This window comes from Gymnoscopelus braueri, assembly GCF_963280865.1.
Source record: "Gymnoscopelus braueri genome assembly, chromosome: 17".
Lineage (NCBI taxonomy): Eukaryota > Metazoa > Chordata > Actinopteri > Myctophiformes > Myctophidae > Gymnoscopelus > Gymnoscopelus braueri.
In genome coordinates this window covers 6,873,024-6,900,076 of record NC_137617.1, presented here as the reverse complement: position 1 = coordinate 6,900,076, position 27,053 = coordinate 6,873,024, and the positions used below count along the sequence as shown (strand labels likewise).

Below are 27,053 nucleotides of genomic sequence, written 5' to 3'. Positions count from 1 at the left end.
ATTATTTGTGATTTCTTAATCTTGTCCACCATGGCACGTTAAATAGAGTCTAGTAAAGGTGTCAACGTGACAAAAAGAACAGATCTACAAGCTAACAACATATCACGGTGCATTTTCATTTGTCACTTACATCGCCGGCCTTCTGCAGGTCCTCAGCTTCCTTGTGGGCAGGGGGTGGGGCCGGGAGGTTCTCAGTGACACCTTCATCTGGAGCGACAGCCTGGTTCTCTGCGACACTTTCATTTGGATTTCTTTTTGGATTGTCCACCTTTGGAGTTACATCATGGCACGTTAACTACACAACCCAAGCCTCTACCTAAGTGGTATTGCCCTTAAAACATATGTGCTATCAATGCCCTTGCCTAGATAGACTCCAGTAAAGGTGTCACCTGACAAAAAGAACAGATCTACAAGCTAACAACATAACACGGTGCATTTAAATTTTGGTCACTTTTACCTCACCGAAGCCTCAGTCTACTCCACGTCCTGAGCTTCCTTGTGGGCAGGGGGTGGGGCCGGGAGGAAGCCTCGCCGCTCTGTTCCAGGTCCTCAGCTTCCTCGCGGCCAGGGGGGGCACTGAGAGGGACCTGTCTGGGAAGGGTATTCCGCCATGCTGCCGGTGCCATAGACGGGTGCCACGTCCAAATAGTCCCCCCATAGATTGACACAAAAAAGTGCTACATCAACAGAAAGCTTTTCCCCTCACTGGTGCTGCAGGGTATCTGTGTTGGAGCGATTATTTTTGATTTCTTGTCCACCTTTGGAGTTACATCATGGCACGTTAACTACACAACCCTAGCCTCTACCAAAGTGGTATTGACCTTTAAACATGTGTGCTATCAATGCCTCCGCCTAGATAGACTACAGTAAAAGTGTCACCTGACAAAAAGAACAGATCTACAAGCTAACATATCACAGTGCATTTTCATTTTGGTCACTTTTACCTGGCTGAAGCCTCGCCGGTCTTCTCCAGGTCCTCAGCTTCATTGCGGCCAGGGGGGGGGGGGGCCGGGAGGAAGCTTCCCCGGTCTTTTCCAGGTCATCAGCTTCCTCCCGGCCGGGGTGGGGCGGCTCTCCTCTGGATTCCTGACAAGAAAAAAAAAAAAAAATACGATAATTTAAAGCAATCTGCTTGTGTTCAAATATGTGTATCCAAGGCAACGTCTCTCTAGCCTGGTAAACACCCCCTCCCTCCGGAAATCTCATGCATTGCATTGCATTTGGTTTCAGGAAGGAGGGTCTGGGATTGCTCACAGAGTAAAGCTGCCTGAACCGCTGCGCATACGAACCAATCAGCGGCTGCTAGGGGCGGGATCATCCAATCACCTGCCTAGTAGCTTGAAAAAATGAAACTCCGTCTGTCATCGATTCTGCGCCCGGAGTCTCAGATGCAAGTACGCTGTGAAACAAAATGTGTGTCGCAAGCTTCTTCCATTTGACGGAGTGAGGTTAACGTCTCTCTTCCATGGGCAGAGAGCGCAAGATTGCATTGGGGATAATGGCTTGTGCAGTCTTCTCTTAATCTGTTCTTTTTGTCACGTCCGATATACATTTACTGTAGGCTGCAATCACACAGCCTGTTTGGCGAAAAACTAACTTATGTTACATATTTTGTGTAATGTACATGTTTTGGAATTTTTTTTTTATCAACAAAATCAATAGCCAAAAACAATGCATAGCCAAATATTTTTCCAGGACCCTTGATAAATTCCACGACCCTTGATAAATTCAAAACCTTTTCCAGGACTGGAAAAGGTTTTATCTAATTATGAAATATTTCCGGGAATTTCATGACTGTGGGGACCCTGTACATTAGGCTGCACGTATTTCAAGTAATGCTAGGCATGTTTTGGGACAAAACATGAAATCAATAGCCAATGCAAATTGTATCCAAACATTTTCTAAAACATTCAGATTAAGACTGTCATTTTAAGATTTCTTTGGCTATTCAAAACATTAACATTAACATTCAACATACATTGGCCAACCAGGTACTGTACATGATGCCCTTGTCATGCGGCGATCACCCTTCTACAAGCAGGCCCTGTATCCACCAGCTGGGTACTTCCTGTTGGGTGATGGAGGCTATCCGTGCTTGCAGCACCCTGTGGCTCTTATGACTCCATACCACAAGCCTTTGGCAGGTAAGAACGCTCTTCCTGTGTCATAAGAAACACACACACACACACACACACACACACACACACACACACACACACACACACACACACACACACACACACACACACACACACACACACACACACACACAGAGAGAGTACTTTGGTGACTTTGAAATACACAATAGATTTACAAAGTACATTTGAATTCACAGGCCGAGTTCAAGCGCGGTACAACCGGCACCACTCCAAAGGACGGATCATCATAGAGCGTACCTTTGGGAGGCTGAAGACACGGTGGCGCTCCATCTTCCTTCGGGCCCTGGAGATCAGGCCCATCTTCGCCCCAAAGGTGATCGCCGCATGCTGCATACTCCACAACATTTGCAAGGCAGCAGGGGATATCCTGGACGAGGAGGAGGAGGAGGAGGAGCAGGAGGATGGCCCGGGCCCAGTTGAGGAGGATGGCGCAGACGGCGCTGAGAGGGAACTGTCTGGGAATGGTCTCCGAGTGAGGCTTGCTGATGAAATTAGAGAGAGATAAGTATGCCCCTTCTGTCACTTTTTAATCGCTCGTCAAACTTTTTTGATTGATTTGACATATCAAACGATATCAAATTGATATTAGATCGTTATCAGTAATTTTAATCGAAGTTTGATATCAAATTGATATCAAATTGATATTAGATCGTTATCAGTATGAATAAATCAAAATTAAAATAAATCTAATAAATAGGTCAACAGTTTTTCCCGCTTTTTGAATTATTTTTATTTAAGCGGTAACTAGGGGGGCCAATTAAAATAAAGCTCCGCCTCTTTCGAGCCCCTCCCCTCACGGTGGCTTTCTTTAAATAGGGGAGTCAACCCTAAATATACTGACTGAAAAGGTGTGAAAGGTGTTGAAAGAGTTAAATAATAATAATAAATACCTATTGGTCTGAGCGTTGAGTTTTGTGTGTGTGGTGTGTCTATTTATAGCTGAAAACTAGTGTGGCTTTACTGTGGAGTTAATAATTAACTGCTTACAGTATGTTTGAACATATTTGGTGTAATCAGCTGTGTGAATCCCATAGTTCATGAGAACGATGATACACTTTGCGATCACATGTACGTCACGTCACTATAAATTTAATCCTTAAAAATATTCAGTAAAAATTATGTCATACCGGTATTTATAGCTGAAAAGTAGTGTGGCTTTACTGCGGAGTTAATAATGAACTGTTTGTTTTAACATATTTGGTATAATAACCTGTGTGATTCCCGTAACTCATGAGAATGATGATACACTTTTGTCACTTTGCGATCACATGACCGTTACTTTAAATTGAATCCTTAAAAATATTCAGTAAAAATTACGTCATACCGTAAGACCCGTAAATCAGGTTATGAAAAAAGTTATGTGATGAAATACAGTAGATCTCACAGCTTTAAAATAGCAGATCTATAAGGTCATAGTAACAGTAGTTCTATTGTATCAAATAATGGATGAACAACATTATGACAATCGTGTGTTGGATCGTTATCAGTATTACATTACATTACATTACATTACATTACAGTCATTTAGCAGACGCTTTTATCCAAAGCGACTTACAATAAGTGCATTCAACATAGGTACGAAAGTGCATTTTCTCCAAAAACAAGCAACCAAGAGTATACCTAGCGCTAAGGTAAAAGTGCAATATATCAGCTACCTATTTTCCTTAAACAGATGAGACAACAATAGCTAAATCAAATGAGCAGGAGCTAAAACAAATAAGTGTATCGACTAAAACAAGATCCAATAAAACAGTACATCAATAACACAAGCGTTCGATACGTTATCAGTATAATGTATAATGAAATCAAGTACATGTTTTATCTACTATGTATGTAGGATAGAGTTCTAGTTTAACACTGGTTCACAGGATATTCAACATCACCATGGTACATGGGTACGAATGTATGGATGGATGGATGTATGGTTGAGCCCCATTTAAGCCTTTTATTGTTCCGTTGCACACATGAGCATTTGAGTATTGGGCAAGGAGTTGATGAGGCTTCACGGTTATGGTTTAATCTATAAGTAAACAGAAACACATAATTATCATTAGGGTTTAACACCGGGAATCCCGGGATGCGGGAATCCCGGGATTCCCGAGGTTATTTACCGTCCCGGGAACTGACTTCGGTTCCCGGGATCCCGTTTTTTTTTTTTTTTTTAGAAATGAATACTAATTAGTAGAAAGGCCTATCTACAGCAAGGAGGAATTACTATTATAATTAGCCAAGTTACTTGCCGCGTTGCCGACCAGGGCAGGGTCCCATCGTCCCGTTGTGAGAACCAATATGGGACGCACTGAATGTAACAGTAATGAACAAAATAAATCACAAGTGGCCGTGATGCCCCCCTGCCTGCCCTGCGCACGCTGATTTCACCGTTTAAAACAGTAGACACCAGTTGACTAGTTGAGATTCAACATCAAGTGAAACGCTGCATAAGCAGTGGGTAGGTTTGATTTCGAGCCTATATTCCAGCTTAAAATGCGCGCAAGCCAAGCAATGCTTTTGATAGAGAGAGAGGAGAGACTGGAGAGAGAGAGAGAGAGAGAGAGAGAGAGAGAGAGAGAGAGAGCAAGAGAGAGCGCGTGCGAGAGAGAGAGAGAGAGAGAGAGAGAGAGAATTAGACCGATGTGGTCCGATTTTTTTATCATCATTAATGTAGCCTACCCTACCTACACTTGCATTTTAGAACGTTCAAACTACCATTTTACTAGAACTACCCAGTAGAACAAGTGAACTGCACAACAGCTGTCTGTCTCATTGATTGTCAGTGGCAGCGCATGCATGTGCACATCAAAATCACACTACCAAACCCGACATTTGATCAACAACAAAATATAGATTAATACATTTGACAACATACAGTCAACATCCCAAAATGGAGTCTTAATATCCAGCAAGTAGCCTAAAATAAATTAATAACTGCAAACAATATCAAATCAATATCCTACAAAAGTAGAGATAAGCTGTGACCTCACCGGCGCTCTGATGGACAATAAATAAATAATCCTTTTGCAAATTCTCTTGTCAATAATGATACAAATGGAACGTTTATTTCAGCAGCTAGAGTTTGACATTGTTTGAGTGCGTGTTGGGTGCACAGCGCAGCTCCTCGTTTAAGTTAATTGTCTTCACCCGCTGCTGCGTAACAGGGCAGATCTCCGCCAGGGCACTATATTATATTTATATATTATATTTATATGATTTAAAAAATCTACTTAAGTCATTATTAGTGCAAGTTCATAGGTGGACACAATAGGGACATTTGGGCACCTCAATATAAAATTGGCTATTTAAATATCTACATATAAAAGCATTTTAGTGGGTACTTTTTTTTTTTTTTACCCTTTAACGGGAATTCCCGGGAAGCCCGGGAAAAGGTCTGAAAATTCCCGGGAATTAAATTTAGATATTTCCCGGAAAATGTTAAACCCTAATTATCATACAGAACAATAATGACATCACATTTAACAAATGACAATAAATAATTGGGTACCTAAGACATATGATTACTCATATATGATCCACCCTTAGATTACACTCTAAGGGGTGGATAACAACCACTGAATAGATTAAGAGTACTAAGCAAACATAATAACAAACACCAACATTCAATGTTGTCCATAGGTTAAAGTGATTACTGCATTTCCTTACCTACCACAATACATTATGTGCACAGCGTATTATACAAATCCATCTGCAGTTTTAAGGCAAGCAGGTGAGCTGAGCATTACATTAATCACAAATACCAGCAAAAAGCAACATATGAATACAATCATGAACAGTAAACTCACTTCATCCACGTACAACCGGCCAGGTCTGAGACTGGGGGACAGAGGACTCTCAGGTGTTGAGGAGGGTAGCATATGCAGCAGGCCACAGATGAGGAGTGAGGGAGGGAGGGTGTGATCAGGGATTGAGAGTGAGTGACAGCCGGTGAGAGGGGGGTGGATCCAATCCATGGGAATAGGGGGAGCGTTCCTGACTAGTATGACAGTTTTGTTTTCCGTTAGTTTTTTAAAATAGACTAAATTGATTAGTCTGATTAAACATTTAACCCTGTGTTATACTTAATTTTACAATGGGGTGTACACAAATTACGGAAATAGCCAAACGCATAGTGAGGTTGTAGATCTGCTATTTTCACTTGTTTTTAAGTAATCGTTCAGTAATCATGATAGAGGCAAACATTTGAAACAAAGAGTATTTCGCCTTGGTATCTCCACTCGAGGCACATCACAAAGCCTCGTGAGCTTATATATATATGCTATTTTCGAAAAAAAATAATACATTATTTAATTGAAACATTTGCCCAAAATAGGGACATGGTGATACTGGTGAGATTACTGAATTTTAAAATAATAATCTTCAAGGACCCCCTTATGGTGCCCGGTCTCCACTTTGAGACACTTATCTACAGTTATATTTACTGCTCTCTCAGTCAGCAGTGCTGCACACATCTGCGGGCTTTCACACAAAAGTTAAAGATATGGCCTCCATTCAAACAGACTAATAGGAAAGATAGTATACTGAAGCCACCGTGAAACAGGTGTACATTTCAATATCTTACTGACAGATTAGCACTGTTACTTTGTCTGATGGGTTACATGTAGAAATGGGGTTGTGTTTCAGAAAAAAACCTATGTTGAATGCACTTATTGTAAGTCAATGTAATGTAATGTACATACTCAAAACTTCATATTAACAAGCGTTTGATAAAGAAACTTTTTTTTTTCTGAAACACAACCCCATTTCTACATGTAACCCATCAGACAAAGTAACAGTGCTCAGTCTATTTTAGAATGAACAAATAACTTGAAAATATACCTCTCCATTATGACAACCGAAAGGTGGAATGTGAACGTAGATGGTCCGAGAAGGATTTTACCCTGGTATGGTTAGAGTATGAACAGTGATTAGACAACTTATTACAGCTTATCTCTGTAGACAGTAACGAGGCAAGCTACCTTGTTATACTTATTGGGGAAAGCTACCATCCTTGTAAAGAACTTGTGATTACTCACACAGTAGTTATTTCACTTTGTAGAAGCGTTTAAAAAGAACAGTCTGCTATATTTTGAAATAAGGGCACCATTAGGACCATTGAATCAAGACCAAGATTCGTCAAAAACTTAACATGTTGACAGTTTATGGTAAAGAGACTTTGAATTTTGCCTAATAAGGGATAGGGTTAGTTTTAGTGATTTTACAGGGGTTTACCCCTCTATATGTATTTTACCAGACACACATTAACCTGATTATCAACACAACTATGTAACATCCAAAGAGTCCAAAGTCCAAAGTCCAAATAAAAAAAGCACAATACCGTACCTACACAACTATGCATTGTTTCAACACCTGTATGAAGATACGATACACCATCAAATCCCATCTCATCAACACACTACTGATGCAACACGAAACATAATTACATAAAACAAAAACACAAAGACATAAAAACATGAGACATCTACACTACTTGACAAGATAAAACATACTGTACCAAGCCAAAGAAAAACCTGAAAACTGAAAAAACTAAACTCAAACACACAAAAATTACATAAAACAAAAACACAAAGACATAAAAACATGAGACATATACACTACTTGACAAGATAAAACACACCAAACCAAAGATCACTATATGAAAACCTGAAAACCTGTAAAACTGAAAACAAAAACACACAATACATAATAGTCTACACATATTCTGCACAAAACGTATACAAACAAATGATAAAAACACACCTACCCAAAAATCCTCTCACCCATTCACCTATCCATAATGTACATATTTTCTCTCTTCTCTCTTCTCTCGCCTCTCACTCAACCCATATATCCATAATGTACATATTTTCTATCTTCTCTCTCAATATTTCTCTATTCTCTCTTTTTTTTCTCTCAAAGCCAATAAATAGGATGACCTATTTATCGCCATATGATTCTATAAACATCTATATGTTATATATATATATATATCTTGTATCATTGATAATGATTAATTAGTGTACATATGTACCGAGTCGAATTGTTATTCACTATAATATAGGGAATTGCTATCATATTATGATACAATGTGTTTCTCTTAAAACATTGTAATCATCATACATCTTCAAACCATCTCTCATCTTCTCTTGTATCAATAAGAATTGTATCAATTACTCTAAACTCTAGTAATATGTTTATATGTTTGTACTACTACTCATTTTTTAGGATTTTGAATCCATTAGATGAAAAACTGATAATAAAGATAATAATAAATATTTTTCTTGTCTATAGTGTTTTATATCCAAATAACTGTAAAAACCCATCTAACTAACCTACGTCACAGCGGGGGGTGGACCTAGAAGAGTATATAATAGGGTCTCAAAGACCTGACAGGAAAATATAGTATTGTTAGTATTGCCTGACTAACCCATCAGACAAAGAAGCTTACAAGCTTACATGATATAAGAGACTGATTACTTTTTTCTTTTTTTCTTTTTTTTCTTTGAAAAATCAGACAACTTTTACCTTTTCAAATGGATAACATACGAGTAGAACTACTAGAACAGGATTCTGTTAAACAAACAGCCAATTCATTTTCCGTCCAAACAGCCAATCCTTTTGCCATCTCCACTATACCGACTACACCCTTCAAATCCGTGGATGATGGCGAGTCCACAATATTTGACAGAATAATTTTTTTAAATGGACAATACGTGGCCTGTGGCCTAGATCCCTATTTTGATACACTTATGGAAGGGCGGGTTAAATGGATGAATGATACACACGGAGGCAAATATATTCCAGCCGATGACCATTCATATTATGCCCGTGAAGCTGCATTGTGTGGGCTACCTTTACAATGCAATGAGCCCAGTATCAAATCAAACAATCTGAAATCTGATACTGGCTTTAAATCAAAATCGTCACATTTTGCATGGTTAGGTGACCCTTCTAACATGGAACACACTGGGGTTGATGATAATCACAGGTGTGCAACTTGCAAACTTGTCCTTACAAAGTTTCTGTTGGGTGATACGTTTTTAAATCAACACGCGTACTTCACCAGAGGAGAATGTCCGTATCTCAAAGCTAACTATACATCAGATCGGCTTGAAATTGAAATTGGACAGGAAAGGTTTCGCAGAGGGTTTATTGCACATCCAAAAGCAATCACTGCCCCGGATGCATGGAAACTATCTGAAGTGAGGTTAACAAACCGGATATATGTTACGCTGGCTAGCCATGAATGGTGTTACTTATGCGGCCGTTCACCCGGGGGTCATGTACAGGGATGTTACCACAAAATGACAGAGCTGATACACAGACTTAACAACGGTCTTCTTGAATTAAAGTTATAGTGTATATATATAGTATATTTACTGGACAATTATGGTTGTTATCCTGTAAATCAGTGTGTGTGTGACCTATCCCCTACCACGGTAAAAGCCCCCTCCTACGTCAGTATGGGGTGTGGTCCTACAAAAAAGTATATAATGTGGTCTCAAAGACCTGACAGGAAGTATAGTATTGCTAGTATAGCCTGACTATCCCATCAGACTAAGAAAAAGAAGATGGAGTCTACCCATGTGATTTACCAGGACGAGGATGAAATGATATGGCAACTCTCTAATGATCGAAAATTACGATGCCATTTTTCACCACCCATCCGTTTTCCATTTGTTGACCTGTATACATTGGAAGAAGGTGAAACATTGTTTGAAGATGGATCGCATCATGTGCGTGTTTATGCATCTGAATTTGAAAGATTCAAGACTGCCATTATGGACTTCATTGATTATCTGATCTGGGGAAAACGGGGCAACGATGACTACATCAAACCAACAGGCATGGTTAAAGTGGACCAATCAATCCCACCCCGTTTATCCGAGGGTTATGCTTTCCTTATTGACTGTTCAAGGACATATTCATGGTTGATGGTGAGATTCCGATCTCAGGGGCCTACTTGTGAAACATTTGAAACATTGGAAAATATCCCAATCCGTTTATCCTTTCATGCAGAAGATTTGCGGTTGGTGCAAGATATGATGAATCTAATCAATATTTTTTTCGTCAAAGTAAAAGACAATCGAAAGATGATTCTACTGGAGGATCGTCTTAACGGTGTTAATCGTATAGTGCCCTGTGTCTCTACAAAGAAACCAAGACGTATAAATCTGAATAAATTTTATGTTTTATGTAAATTTTATCTCAATAAACCGGTTGGAGCAACAGAGTTCTCAATGCACAATCCGGCTGGAGTAATAAAGTACTCAATGGGCAATCTGGCTGGAGCAACAGATTTCTAAATGCGCAATCCGGCTGGAGCAATAAAGTACTCAACGCACAATACTGTAAAACCATTATATGTAAAACCTACATTCAGTAAACCTTGTAACATTCAGTATGTATGTAAATATATTCATGGAACATTTTTATTACATCTTTTTAAAAGCCCTAATGTGTAACAATATATGAAATATGAAATATGATATATATGACCGTGTACACAAATAAAACAATATCAAAACACTTCAAATCTTTGAATCTTGAAAATCTTTGAAAACATACTACGGTAACCAGGTGTTTGGGGTGTGTTCTATTATGTATATGCATGGTGGGTAGGGCTTACTATATGGTATATACAGGTGTAGGCTTGATTGTTCAGTATCTGCTCTTACTCTCTCATTTTGTATGATAATATGGCGTCTATGAATGTTGAAGGTACGTCTGATACCGATCTTCTGTCAGACATAGCTTTTATGAATGGTTTACACCTGTTTAATTATCTCTTCTGTTTTTCTATATAGTCTTTTTCTTTTTAATTCACTTTCTCTCTCATGCACACATACACAGACAAACACCCTGCACTGTCATCAAGCAGAGAAAACAGAGAGGCAATGCTCTTATCAGTCAATAGAACCACCTGTTAAGGTGTGAGGTCTGTGGATATGGCCATGTGTGTCAGTTTGGATCTCATACATACTGCATTAGTCTACTGCATGTCCATGTACCATTGTCACTTACTGTGCAACCGCTATACTTGCTGACACAATACTTATGTTTAATGTTTATTCATGTGAGGTATTCATGTGACATTCATCCAGTGAAACGTAATATACACAGAGACAGACAATTACAATTAATCTAATTTCAACCTGTCATTCAATGCAAGTCAGAATGAGGGTATCAGTTGCCTAAAATGTAAATTAAAAATCAAAGTTTCTCAAGTAACACAGTTGAAGCCTAGAAGGTATAAGGGCTCATTAGTCTATTCGAATACAGCTAATGTTCAGGAAGTGTCACAAGACCTGATTACTGACCATCAATGTGAATAGTTTCCTGATACAATCAAAGGTTGTGTAATGACCGTTATGAGACAGTATTGAGATAAATGTATAATTTTTACCCATGTAGGAGGAATGTTTGAATTCTCCTGTTGTGTTAATCACCTCTTGTATATGCTACTTCGGTTATTAATAGCACCTTTACATTTGTCTAAGAAATTGTCCAAAAAAGCACATAACTCGTGGTTATTATCTGTCAGTAAGATATTGAAATGTACACCTGTTTCACGGTGGCTTCAGTATACTATCTTTCCTATTAGTCTGTTTGAATGGAGGCCATATCTTTAACTTTTGTGTGAAAGCCCGCAGATGTGTGCAGCACTGCTGACTGAGAGAGCAGTAAATATAACTGTAGATAAGTGTCTCAAAGTGGAGACCGGGCACCATAAGGGGGTCCTTGAAGATTATTATTTTAAAATTCAGTAATCTCACCAGTATCACCATGTCCCTATTTTGGGCAAATGTTTCAATTAAATAATGTATTATTTTTTTTCGAAAATAGCATATATATATAAGCTCACGAGGCTTTGTGATGTGCCTCGAGTGGAGATACCAAGGCGAAATACTCTTTGTTTCAAATGTTTGCCTCTATCATGATTACTGAACGATTACTTAAAAACAAGTGAAAATAGCAGATCTACAACCTCACTATGCGTTTGGCTATTTCCGTAATTTGTGTACACCCCATTGTAAAATTAAGTATAACACAGGGTTAAATGTTTAATCAGACTAATCAATTTAGTCTATTTTAAAAAACTAACGGAAAACAAAACTGTCATACTAGTCAGGAACGCTCCCCCTATTCCCATGGATTGGATCCACCCCCCTCTCACCGGCTGTCACTCACTCTCAATCCCTGATCACACCCTCCCTCCCTCACTCCTCATCTGTGGCCTGCTGCATATGCTACCCTCCTCAACACCTGAGAGTCCTCTGTCCCCCAGTCTCAGACCTGGCCGGTTGTACGTGGATGAAGTGAGTTTACTGTTCATGATTGTATTCATATGTTGCTTTTTGCTGGTATTTGTGATTAATGTAATGCTCAGCTCACCTGCTTGCCTTAAAACTGCAGATGGATTTGTATAATACGCTGTGCACATAATGTATTGTGGTAGGTAAGGAAATGCAGTAATCACTTTAACCTATGGACAACATTGAATGTTGGTGTTTGTTATATGTTTGCTTAGTACTCTTAATCTATTCAGTGGTTGTTATCCACCCCTTAGAGTGTAATCTAAGGGTGGATCATATATGAGTAATCATATGTCTTAGGTACCCAATTATTTATTGTCATTTGTTAAATGTGATGTCATTATTGTTCTGTATGATAATTATGTGTTTCTGTTTACTTATAGATTAAACCATAACCGTGAAGCCTCATCAACTCCTTGCCCAATACTCAAATGCTCATGTGTGCAACGGAACAATAAAAGGCTTAAATGGGGCTCAACCATACATCCATCCATCCATACATTCGTACCCATGTACCATGGTGATGTTGAATATCCTGTGAACCAGTGTTAAACTAGAACTCTATCCTACATACATAGTAGATAAAACATGTACTTGATTTCATTATACATTATACTGATAACGTATCGAACGCTTGTGTTATTGATGTACTGTTTTATTGGATCTTGTTTTAGTCGATACACTTATTTGTTTTAGCTCCTGCTCATTTGATTTAGCTATTGTTGTCTCATCTGTTTAAGGAAAATAGGTAGCTGATATATTGCACTTTTACCTTAGCGCTAGGTATACTCTTGGTTGCTTGTTTTTGGAGAAAATGCACTTTCGTACCTATGTTGAATGCACTTATTGTAAGTCGCTTTGGATAAAAGCGTCTGCTAAATGACTGTAATGTAATGTAATGTAATGTAATGTAATGTAATACTGATAACGATCCAACACACGATTGTCATAATGTTGTTCATCCATTATTTGATACAATAGAACTACTGTTACTATGACCTTATAGATCTGCTATTTTAAAGCTGTGAGATCTACTGTATTTCATCACATAACTTTTTTCATAACCTGATTTACGGGTCTTACGGTATGACGTAATTTTTACTGAATATTTTTAAGGATTCAATTTAAAGTAACGGTCATGTGATCGCAAAGTGACAAAAGTGTATCATCATTCTCATGAGTTACGGGAATCACACAGGTTATTATACCAAATATGTTAAAACAAACAGTTCATTATTAACTCCGCAGTAAAGCCACACTACTTTTCAGCTATAAATACCGGTATGACATAATTTTTACTGAATATTTTTAAGGATTAAATTTATAGTGACGTGACGTACATGTGATCGCAAAGTGTATCATCGTTCTCATGAACTATGGGATTCACACAGCTGATTACACCAAATATGTTCAAACATACTGTAAGCAGTTAATTATTAACTCCACAGTAAAGCCACACTAGTTTTCAGCTATAAATAGACACACCACACACACAAAACTCAACGCTCAGACCAATAGGTATTTATTATTATTATTTAACTCTTTCAACACCTTTCACACCTTTTCAGTCAGTATATTTAGGGTTGACTCCCCTATTTAAAGAAAGCCACCGTGAGGGGAGGGGCTCGAAAGAGGCGGAGCTTTATTTTAATTGGCCCCCCTAGTTACCGCTTAAATAAAAATAATTCAAAAAGCGGGAAAAACTGTTGACCTATTTATTAGATTTATTTTAATTTTGATTTATTCATACTGATAACGATCTAATATCAATTTGATATCAATTTGATATCAAACTTCGATTAAAATTACTGATAACGATCTAATATCAATTTGATATCGTTTGATATGTCAAATCAATCAAAAAAGTTTGACGAGCGATTAAAAAGTGACAGAAGGGGCATACTTATCTCTCTCTGAAATTAGTGCTCCTGATGAACTGGATGCATGGCTTGGAGACCATGATAACATGTAGAGCAGAGGTCTTCAACGGTGGTCCGGGACCCCTAGGGGGTCCTCAGAGTTACTACAGGGGGGTCCACCAAATCTTTGTGTGATAGGATATTTTTTTTTACATTATCCACTTGAACCCTAGCATCCCTATTCTGAGGGGAATATTAGCCGGAAATAGCAGATCTGCTATTTTCAGCAGAGAGGTTTGGTGTAGGGGGGAGCAGACCAAGTACAGAGCGCAAGGTCAAGTTTACTAAGTATTGATGGTTCAAGAGGTTAACTATCTGAAAATACACATTAACATGAATCTAGCACAACACTACACAATGATAGTGCTGTCAAACAAGTCCATGGATCTATCTATGAAATCTATTAAAAGGTTTAATCTGCAACATATGTAGTAGGGGGTCCCTGCTTCATCTCTCTCTCAGCTATAGGGGTCCTTGGCCTGAAAAACATTGAAGACCCCTGATCTACAGACAGAGGAAGTTTTGTGTACAGCAGGGGTGTTCAACAGGGGCTCCGGAACCTCTAGGTGGTTCTTAGAGTTACTAAACTGGGTCCGCCAACTCTTTGTTTGATGGGGATCAAGCTTATAGATCTGCTATTGTTCTGAATAGCCGAAAATAGCAGATCTATAAGCTCACAACACCGCGAAGAATTGCTGCAGAGGGAAAAAGAACAGACTAAGTACAGAGGCCAACGGTCAAGTATTCATAGTACAAGTTGCATCATTTCATTTCATATAATTATATTGTAAATAGTTGTGTGTATATATATATATATGTGTTGTATTATATTAATTTCATGCAATGGTGTCTTTTCTGTTTTGTTGTAAATCAAATTAAATAATATAATTTACTTTCAAGAATGTGTTAAAATGTAATTACTTATCACATGTACAACAATTGACAAATGAAACAAATCCCTGGGAAGTGAACAAAACAGACAACATATTAAATATTAACGGTACACTACCCAGGGGGGTAGTTTTTTTTTTTGGGGGGGGGGGGGGGGGGGGGGTCCCCCCAGATGAACAGCTTAATCCATTAAGACCTGAGGCTGATTCTAAAAAATGTCTTCTAAATCTTATCTTATCTTTTCTGAAAAACTTATGTTGCTCTATCAGTGGTGCTCAAACTTTGTTCCAACTTTTTTGTTCCAGGGACCCCGAGAAGCAAAGATTTTAGTTAAAAATGTAAATGTGTTCAAATATTTGCATACATTTTCAAAATTCTTTCAAAAATAGCAGATCTACAAGCTCAAAGTGCGGCAAAAAGTGACACGCTGTGAGCTTGTACATCTGCCATTTGTGAATAGCCAAAGTATCAAATATGGTTAAAGCGGTAAAAAGACTGATGCAAATGACACTTCTTCTTCTTTTCTGGCTGGCTCTCCCTGGCTTCCTCTGTTTCTGATTAACCTCGCATCACCAGTCTTTCCACCTCGGAGGAAAGCCTGGTGTCTGTTACTAAAGACCCATATGATCCGGTCTAGGCCACGCCTACTGAAAAAAAAAAAAGAAAAGAGAATCCTGTTTCCGGATTCTGCCCATCCGGTTTTGCGGTGCTGCTTTGTTTTGGTTCCCCAATCCCTATTTAAATGGAATAGAATTTCCCCGTGGGTAATACAGACGCTAAATAGTCTCCGGATAGTGCACGCACATTTACATTTAAAAAATAAGCTAAACTATGCCGCATCAAGGATTTTATTAGGACGGACCTATTTTGAGGTGAGACGTGTTTCCGGTTCTGCCCATCCGGCCACTTTTAATTTTTTTAACTTCCGCTCCCGACCGGATCATATACCCGAAAAGGAATGGTGCCCCAGGCTAGTTTCTGATAGGCTAGAGGTCGCTAAGCGGACCACGCCACCTGAAGTGGCAGTGAGATTGGATGCAACCACCAGGGGGGCATTAATTGAGTGCTGCCCCCCCGACAGCAGCATCCATCTCACTGTACCACTTCCAGGTGGCAGCTGTGGCACCACCAGGCTCTACCCCTTTCCCTGTTGGTGGATCTTTATGCTCCTGAAAATAGGGTTCTAATTACTACACTGTGAAACTGACTATTCACATTCCCAAGTAACACTTGGAATGCTGCGTCTTTGCAGATGTTCAGATTACCTTGTAGCGATCTTTGTGATTGTTCCACATCTTGCCTGCCTGTTTGCCTGTCTGTCATGGACAGGCCTGAAGTCTTAACAAATTCCCTGAGAAAACAACAATACTGACTCACTTCCACTACAATAATAAGAAATCATTAAAGATGGACACTGCCCAAATCTGACACCAACCACTGCCCAGATATATAGGAAATGCTAGAAGCACTCAATACTCACTCCCATCCATCTTTGAACGTGTTTTTCTTTCCCGTGAAGAACCGGTCATTGGTCCCCCGCCAGGCAATGAGGGCCTGGGTTTCCACATCTGTCCCTTGAATAATATTGTAATGCTGTATGTTAGTTGAAATGCACATTGGTAGCAATTGTTCAATAATAATTACATGCAAATTTGATCAAAAGAACACAAAAGAGGCAGTTAAGTACCACTTTAAAGTTGGATACTACTATAGGTTAAATGGACTAATTTACTAATAAAGTTTAACTATAAAGTTATGAATCCTAACTTTGCAGTCTAACCAATTTGCCCAACTGAGACAAAAGACCAGTGGTCAAAGCAACAAAGTACATTTACTCAAGTACTGTACTGTGCAATCTTTAGGTATTTATACTTTATTTGAGTATTTCCAATTTCCAATACTTTTACTCCACTACATCTCGGATCCAAATCTACTCCAATACAATTATTAGAAAACTTCAGTTACTAGTTACTTTGTTGATTGTGATTATTATTACAATATATACATTAACCACTTCAGCCCTATATACATTTCGGCCATTTGAAAATAGCCGATCTACAAGCTCACAATGCGATGCGACGCGTTGTGCGCTTGTAGATCTGCTATTTTCAAAAGATTTTTATACATTTGAAAACGTGTGCAATGGGACATTCTGCACAATGAGTACTTTTATTTCTGGTGCATTAAGGACATTTTGATACCATTACTTTCGTACTTTTACTCAAGTTATATTTTAATTCCGGATTGCTGCTACATTGCAGTATTGATACTTTTACTTAAGTAAAAGTTGTGAGTAGGCTACTTTTTCCATTACTGCAAAAGACTGCTTATATCCTAGGATATAATTCACTTATGATTTCTCAGCTAACTATGCCATTGTTATTCACTACAGAAGAGCCACGCTCAGCCAACGGTTATTTAGAAAAGCACTACGCCGAAATAAGGTAGCAGTAGTCGGGTACATGATAGCACCGGGTCTGGTGGTGAGACCTACCGGAATACCGCTCCGCTATCGTAACCTTTTTTAAAGTTAGCTCTATACTTTTAACAACCCTATTCTATGCTTAAAATACTTAAAGCTACCATTTCGAAACACAAAAGCAGTAGTATTTATTTCAAAACTTACAATTGAGTGTCTTTTCTGGAGCGTTCGCCATTGCTTTACAATTTCTGCTGCGTAAAGGCACTGGTGAAAAGCATTCTGGGTAATTTGATGCGAGAAGTCCTCAGCGAGTCTAGTCCTTATTTTTAACTCTATGGTCTAGTCTGAAGCATGCTCGGTAAAGGGGGCAGATCCAGGGCGGATCAAGTTCACATCCGGGTATTTGGTCTGTACTTGGGCAAATGCGAATTTAGGATTGGAACAGTACTTGGGCAGCGACTGATGACGTAGCACGAGTTCGTGAGGACGGGAGTACAGACAAGTTCGGGTATTGAGAATCGGCCGAAGTGTTGCTATAATGTGCCTTTGTCTGTATGTTTACAGGTGAGAAATGAGATAAAAGTGTATAAAAGTGATAGTGAACATGTTAAATGAAGGTATAAACAGAGAAGAGTATCTGGGAAGCAAATGTGTGTGTGGAATGCACATTAGATGTCATTAGAAATGCTTACCTGTTATTATACCTACTGTGACCTGTAGTTGGGCTAAGAAGCTCATCTGTAGCCTGGAATGAATGAGATGTGAATGGTGTATTGTGTAAAACGTTTTCATTATGGTTCTAGCAACCAGAGTAATGTAATGCAGCTAATATATTTCGTTTTAGGGAACACAAGTATTATTTTTGTAATGTGAGAGTTATGCTTAAGATCTTTATTTTGTTTACAAGAGGAAAAACATTATACTGTTGTTAATGTGAGATTTGATGTATTTAGTAATTGTGATTATTTTGATACAAGAGTGGTTTCTGTATACTTTTTACCAGTAAGTGTGAGTATTGACTGTTGTAGTTTCAGATGCAAATAAGAAGATGCACCTTATTGATATTGTGATATTTGGTGTTCAGATGAGGACCAGAGTTGGCAACGAGTGGAAGTGTTGCTTTAATGTGCCTTTGTCTGTATGTTTACAGAGAGATGAATAAACCACCTTTAAATCCCTGCACACTGGAAAATGATCATTCCTATCCAAGTGTGTAACAGTAGCAACAAGGTGCTAAAAGTAATGAAAAAGAATGGAGAAAAAAACACTGAACTAGAAGAGGAGTTACTACTGAACAAAAATAATAACTTACCTGGCCCTCCACACTTGGACTATGCAGTATGTTATACTGTATGCAGACTTGCATAGTAAAAGCACTATACCAGTGGTTCTCAAAGTGGGGTCTGGGGACCCCCAGCTAAATGACTGATGGTTAAGAACCAAATGGACCCTTACAGGCCTGTAAAAGGTGTTTTTTAAACTCATAGGGAGCCAGGGGGAGCATCCATGGCCTAATGCATAACAAACTGGTGGGTCCTTGAAATAAAATAAAAAAACATTGAGAATGAGTAAGAAGTAGGCCTACCTTCAGCAGTAGCTGTGTCCACAGGGAATAGTCACAGGGACATTCAGCAAACCCAGGCAGATAGCACAGCAAAACTTGCTTGTCCAGTTCAACTCGCTGTGCCATTTTACTGCTGTCTTGTCTTGATAAATGCTGTGTAATAATGCCTTGAATCCTCAACTCATATATAAAGGGCCTGAACACTCATACAGGTGTTTTCATTTACTCTGATTGGTGATTACACCTCTTCTCAGGGCTGTTTGTGTGGGCGTGCACAAACTATAGCTTTGATTGACAGCTCCAACTCCAAGTAAAGAAGGAGCCTTCCATTTGGTTCCATTTGTACACTCTCAGAGTTACACACCTGTAAAGGGCCATTTGGAACCCTCAGGGACCATGAGGGTGTCTGGACCACACTTTGAGACCCACTGGTGTAGCGGAGTGTTTCCAGTGAGTCAACATGCACAATATCAACATCCTGACTCTGTTTGACCAGAATAGAACAGAGCCTTATTGGTAAGACCTGTGAGGGAAGTAAAGAAGGCACAATTTCTTTCCAATATGGCTGCTGTGTACAGAGCCTATTGCCACCCCATAGTGTCCATTCTACATTTAACCTCAAATGCAGGTTTCAGTTCTGTTCCACACCTCTGATCACCACTGAACCCCACAAACACCACTCATCCCCCCTCACTACCTGTAAACACACTCCAACACCTTCATATCCTCCTACAGGAACCCTATGGTGAAACCAGCATTCTCCTGGACCTCTATCTTCTCCTACATATATTGTATGGTGAGTCCAGTGTTCTGCTAGACCTTCATGTCCTCATACATCTATTGTATGGTGAGTCCAGTGTTCTGCTAGACCTTCATGTCCTCATACATCTATTGTATGGTGAGTCCAGTGTTCTGCTAGACCTTCATGTTCTCATACATCTATTGTATGGTGAGTCCAGTGTTCTGCTAGACCTTCATGTTCTCATACATCTATTGTTCTGATACAATATCAGCCCACAATGTTTAAAAATGTATAATTAATTGTACGACGGTGTCATGGGAAAATAGCAGATCTACAAGATCATAACACCCCACATTGCGATGTGTTGCGAGTCTGTAGATCTGCTATTTTCAAAACATTTGAACATGTTTAAAGACATATCAAAATCTTGGAAGATTTTTGGCCTATATGCCCAAAATATGGAAACCAGGTTGAAAGTGATTTTAAGTAATGGGCTAGGCACGTAAAGCTGCAATCCATAACGTTTTGTGTGTGTGAATAACACATTATTTGAACCAATATGTATCATAATACAATCTAACTAGCACATCTGCAGTGGTTGGAGGTGGACTCCCTGCTCTGACATTTAGATCCTGTGGTCAGGTAGGACACCTACTGGTTGACAAGAGGTACTGCATACAACTCAAAGGAAAACTAGCATTCCCAGACATGCTATTGACATAGACAAATGCCATGCTTGAAAACAGTGCTATCAAAGCTATTCATCTTGTAAATACACTATTCCCAACTGTAAACACAACAACAAACATAGCAGCAGTCCCTTGACCTAATTTACAGTAATAGTTAATAATACTATGGTGTTAATGTATCAGTAAAACATTTTTAAAGGTGGATGGGGTTGAATCTTGTGCGTCTGAAGCATTAATAATGCTATAATGTTGAACAATCAAGAAGTTTAACTATTGACTCGTTTCAAACTACAACTTTTTGTGTCCTTTATACCAGAATGGGTAATGTAGAGGTGGCAGTGGCTCAGGGGTAGAGTGGCCGGGTGGAGTGAACTGGAAAACTGCAAGGTTCCCAGTTCGATCCCGGGCTGGGACGCTCCCCTAGAGTTAGTGTCGAAGTGTCCTTGAGCAAGATGCTGAACCCCTAATTGCTCCCGATGAGCAGGTTGGTGCCTTGCATGGTTTCCTCCGCCATCGGTGTATGAATGTGTGTGTGAATGGGTTAATGGCACAATCAATGTAAAGCGCTGCTATATAAATGCACCATTTAATGTAGGCTACTTTACTTCATTAATTCTGTATTTTAGGAAATATTGTTGACAAGATTGTTTTTTAATTATTACAAATAATTAGTATTTAAGAAAACAAATCTCCAGTACTGTACTTTTACATGAACCAGTGATTTATTTAGATGAAACAGAACAGTGTACATTAATATACAGGATGCAACAAATAACATAAAACATAAAATGAGAAACTTGAGCTTGAGCAAATATTGTAATAATGTTGAAATACATTTTCTCTGAAAGCTAATAGCCTATATACTGCTCAAAGAAATGTAGGGAACACTTTGATCCCTTAGTAGTTGTAAATGTAGCCTATAAATGATAACATGTTTAGAGCCTGACCGATGTGGGATTTCAGAGACAACTAGAGATTTAACAAAGGGAAAATTCACCAGCATTCCAGCAACTATCAGCTGGATGATATACTGTATCGGTCAGGCTTTAGTTTAGAAACATTTTCTTCTGTTCTTAAATCTGACTTATTTATTATATACAACATATATAAATATATACATGATACAATAGAAATTTCACCTGTACAAAAACTCAAAGTTTTAATGAACTGATTCGAAAGATTCAATGTACACTGCAAAGAACCAACAATGCACATGACTAGTTGTGAGCTTGTAGATCTACTGACACTGGCGTGCAACAAAGTATAAATCAATACTAAAGTTTCATCTATGAAACATCTTCATCTCTCACACTCATCACATCAGTGTCTGCCTGGCTGGGAGCTATAGTCATGGTGTCATATCCTGAAGAGGACGCTATGGGTCCAAAATGTGTAGTCAGCCAATCAGAGACCTTAGCAGGTGACCAGCAGTATGTTTCACTCACTGGAACAGAAGACAACAGACAGCAAGACATTTACAATGATAATAAAAATGTCTCTCGAACTTCAGAGCACACTGATCATTCTCTCCCAGTTTCATGAAAATGCACCCATCTATTCTTGTTATTTTATGCACACACGCACATTGTAATAAATTATTTATGTCCACATAAGAGGATAAAAGTAAGACTCACTACTTGGTTCTTGTGGCTCCATCATCACAAACTTCAACATCCTCTCTATCACCTGCTCCTCTCTCTTCTTCCATTCTTCTGGTGTTAAAGTTCTCCTTCCTGTCAGTCTTTCAAACAGGGTCTTCTGTCGTGTCTCCTTGTCACAATATTGACAGGTAAGAGAGGGAAAATTCACTACAGCAACATAATAGTGTTTGTATGCATTTGTTATGCTATGTTGATGAATTGAATACATGGCCCACAATGGAAACAAGTCCCCAGGACCTTTTTGTGTTATCCTTTTAGCCTAAATGTCTTACTGTACCTCTGTGCTGTTTGTGTTTACATTTCTGACTGATACAGTATTCAATCAGCCAAAAAATTATAATAGTTACATAAAAAGAAACATCAACTAAATGTAATGTAATATTAATAAAGAAAAAGGAAAATATATTACTGTTCTTATAATGATCATGTATGATGGAGAAATAACGTCAATAATGATACAAAATAAATCCGTTACAATGATCATGTACTGTATGAAAAAAATATAAGGTAAAAATATAATAATTAAAATGTGTTTGATTTAAGTCAAATTAAGTTTTATCTATGAAACATCTTCATCTCTCTCACTTACATCAGTGTCTGCCAGGCTGGAAACTACAGTCATGGTGTCAAATCCTGAAGAGCGTGTTCCACCACTCACTGGAACAGAAGACAACAGACAGCAAGACATTTACAATGATAATATGAACCATGATGTCATTTTGACCTTGACCTCTTCCACACAAAAGTGTATCTTTTCATGGCAACCTACTGATCATTACCTACAATTTAAATGAAAATACACCCATCCATTCTTATGTAATTTGTACACACACACACACACACACACACACACACACACACACACACACACACACACACACACACACACACACACACACACACACACACACACACACACACACACACACACACACACACACACACACACACACACACACACACAAATGACCAATAAAAAGTATTAATGATCTTGTGAGTAAATAATAATAATAACTACCCATTTAAACGGTTATATTTGTTTCCATTTCCTGAAAAGTAACAGTATTGAACATAGGATTGAACAGGATATTGATACTCACTGCTTGGAGGAAGCCACTGCATGCTGTTCCTTCTCCTGACAGCTGGTAGGGTTGATTCTATTGGCTCCTTCACCACAGACTGAAAAAAACAAAAACAAACATATAGTAAATAATTCAAATGTTGTTTTATTATTGTTTATCTATGAAGATGCTATGAAACTTCATCTCTCACACTTACATCAACACCAGTCTGGGTAGGAGCTTCACTCATGGTGTCATATCCTGAAGAGCGTGTTCCACCACTCACTGGAACAGAAGACAACAGACAGCAAGACATTTACAATGATAACTAGAAAAAGTGCTCCTCGGAGCACAGGTCTCCGCCAGGTCAGGTACGTTATTGTGGCCTCCTGGTGGCGCTATAATAGGCCAATATGAAAAGTGTGCCATTTCTTCTTAGGCCTTTCACGGCAATCGGACACTGCATTCATGATTTGAGGCATTTTATTCCAAAAATGTGTTTTGCTAAATTAGACCTGCTGGTGGCGCTATAACAGGCCAATGTGAAATGGGTGGCATTTCTTTCTCGGCCTAGTGGGAATGTGCGTGTGAAATTTCACGGAAATTGCAAGCTGTGTTCATGATTTGAGGCATTTTGTTCAAAACGGACCAATCCTGCAAACTTTCAAATTCAACCTTAGCCAATCAGGATGGAATATGGGACAGATCCGGGTTGATCACATGACTAAAGAGATACTGTGTATGTACCAATTTGCATGACGTTTGGATAAAATCTGTAGGAGTAATGTCAAAAAATGGGTTCCAAATCCACAAATCCACAAAGACAATAAAAACACACCTGGATGTGAAAACCCTGCAGCCCAGCACAACATCTCTACATGTCTCTGTTCCTCACATATGAACCATGATGTCATGTTGACCTTTGACCTCTTAAACACAAAAATTCATCATCTTGCACGCACGCACACACACAAAAACAAAAACACACACACACACACACACACACACACACACACACACACACACACACACACACACACACACACACACACACACACACACACACACACACACACACACACACACACACACACACACACACACACACACAAACACACACACACACACACACACACTTACAAAATCATCGCTGTCGAGCAGAAGCTGTATCTCTGTATTCTGACTTTTTATGTTATTAGTGAAAATAGTCTGTCTGTGGGTTTTAGAAATATTGATCCAATGAAAGTATTAACAAGAGCTTTTTGTGACTCCATAACTACTTGTGGTTCTCAACCTTTTCAGGCCGTGACCCCCCAAAATAATCATAATTTAACTGGGGACCCCCCACCCTGACAAGCACTTAAATGTAGGAGTTGAGGCATTACATTTAGTTTCACATGTGGGGACACCTCCCACTACCCCTGGGTCACAGAGGTGTTTTTTGTATTGGAAATCCCATAGAGAAATCTTAGATCACATCATATAAGAACTGTGTTCCAAACATAAATATCACCTCAGCCATTTAGTCAGGAATGTGACTTTGTGTCGTTTATGACGTCTGTGTTTGGAGAAAACATAATAATAATCTTCCTTTTTCACCATCAGTTGATGCTTCATATTCATATGAGTAAAATGACAGAGGGAATACATTTATTTTTGGAACACAGTTCTTATATGACACAATCTAAGATTAATAGGATTCCTAATACAACAAATTACTCTGTGACCCAGGGCGATAGCGGCCTCTAGCGGCAGTAATGTCACACTTCGGTGCTCTATTCAATAGAGCGTGCCAAAAAACCTGAAGGAGGCGTCAACAAGTGTCTTTTGGTAGCTGCAGACATCTTTGAGGGGTAAAAACAGGTTGACTTAACATTGCCCAATGCCACGCCCAATGCCTCGCCCCCCCGTGGTGACGACACGTTGGCACGCTTAATAGAGCACCGAAGTGTGACATTACAACCGCTAGAGGAAATGGGAAAAATAACCTGTATTTCAATGGATCCAATAGAGTCTATTGGATCCATTGAAATACAGGTTATTGAACGAGGTTTACACCTGACAGTGATGATATGCTGTACTTGATATTCATACTCACTGCTTGGAGGATTCCGCTCCATGCTGTTCCTTCTCCTGACAGCTGGTAGGGATGATTCTACTGGCTCCTTCACCACAGACTTGTAATAAAATAAAATATAAAGTAAATAAATAATAATTAAAATGTGTGTGATTAATGTCAGACTAAAGTTTCATCTATGAAACATCTTCATCTCTCACTCTTACATCAGCATCAGTCTGGGTAGGAGCTTCACTCATGGTGTCATATCCTGAAGAGCGTGTTCCACCACTCACTGGAACAGAAGACAACAGACAGCAAGACATTTACAATGACAATAAAAACACACCTGGATGTGAAAACCCTGCAGCCCAGCACAACATCTACATGTCTCTGTTCCTCACATATGAACCATGATGTCAATTTGACCTCAGAGCAGCCTACTGATCATTCCCTCCAAGTTTCATGAAAATGCGACCATTCATATGTGTACACCCCCCCACCCCCCCACCCACGCACGCACGCACGCACGCACGCACGCACGCACGCACGCACGCACGCACGCACGCACGCACGCACGCACGCACGCACGCACGCACGCACGCACGCACGCACGCACGCACGCACACACACACACACACACACACACACACACACACACACACACACACACACACACACACACACACACACACATTGATACTCACTATCGGGAGGATAGTCCTTGCTCCGTGCATCCTCTTGGTCCATGTTGTTCCTTCTCCTGACAGCTGGAAGGGTTGGTTCTTCTGGCTCCGTCACCACAGACTTCAACATCCTCTCAATGATCTCCTGCTCTCTGTTCTTCCATTGTTCTTCTGTTATTTTTAATCTTTCAAACAGTGGCATTTGTCCAAAATGTCCTCTGTTCCTGTACACCATGTCTTCTATTTTCACCTTCAGCTCTGTGACTTCTGAAATGTCATACTTGTTGCAGTTTAGAACATGGTACCGGTATCCACATTTCTCCAGGATCCACCTCAGAGGTTCTCCTTCAGACTCTATGTACTCCTCAACACGTCTCCTTCCCAGCCAGTATCCCCATGTGAACAGAACCAGAGTGTGTCTCCAGACTCTGTCCCCCAGCAGCTCCATGTGTTCCTCCACTGATCTTCTGTCAGCTTCAGAGAAACTGGACCTGACATCAACAGTCAACAGGACAGCATGGAGTTCAGGAGAACACAGAGTCACACCGTGTAGAAGGACGTCTTTGATCTTCTATGATGGAGGTGTAGTCGACCAGTCTGGACAGTTCACCACACTCACTTTCCTTCTAGCAACTTCACTCTGTTCTCTGACACATTCTGTCAGTTTAGTCTGGGTTTTAAACTCCTGGAATATGAAGTTTACTGAATGTTAGTCATAATAATAACAACATTCACTCTATTTTGTCTTCACTGGAGTTCCTCTTCAAGATTACCAGAAATTAACTCTCTGAATGTATTATTCTCCATCACTTTGTCTAACAATGCCACAGTAATATGGGATTAATATCATGCCATAATCTGACTTCTGAAACTCTGTGTTTCAACTTTCACAACGC

General features: G+C 39.3%; 1 protein-coding gene across 3 annotated transcripts; it reads right to left on the bottom strand.

Moving 5' to 3' along the window:
- Positions 1-21,402: 21,402 nt before the first annotated feature.
- Positions 21,403-26,754, bottom strand: LOC308104052 (uncharacterized protein). 3 transcript variants are annotated; one of them, XM_080454315.1, is made up of 8 exons: positions 26,179-26,754; positions 25,693-25,766; positions 25,514-25,592; positions 23,633-23,700; positions 23,455-23,533; positions 22,944-23,011; positions 22,328-22,463; positions 21,403-22,137 (listed from the first exon to the last, which is right to left on the bottom strand). In XM_080454315.1, exons 1-8 carry the CDS (start codon positions 26,603-26,605, stop codon positions 21,980-21,982), a joined length of 1,089 nt encoding a protein of 362 aa, XP_080310441.1. In that variant the 5' UTR covers positions 26,606-26,754; the 3' UTR covers positions 21,403-21,979. The 3 variants fall into 3 exon arrangements, with proteins under 3 accessions (XP_080310441.1, XP_080310442.1, XP_080310443.1); XM_080454316.1 differs by having other exon boundaries at positions 22,328-22,460; XM_080454317.1 differs by lacking the exons at positions 23,455-23,533; positions 23,633-23,700.
- Between the last annotated feature and the right edge of the window lie 299 nt (positions 26,755-27,053).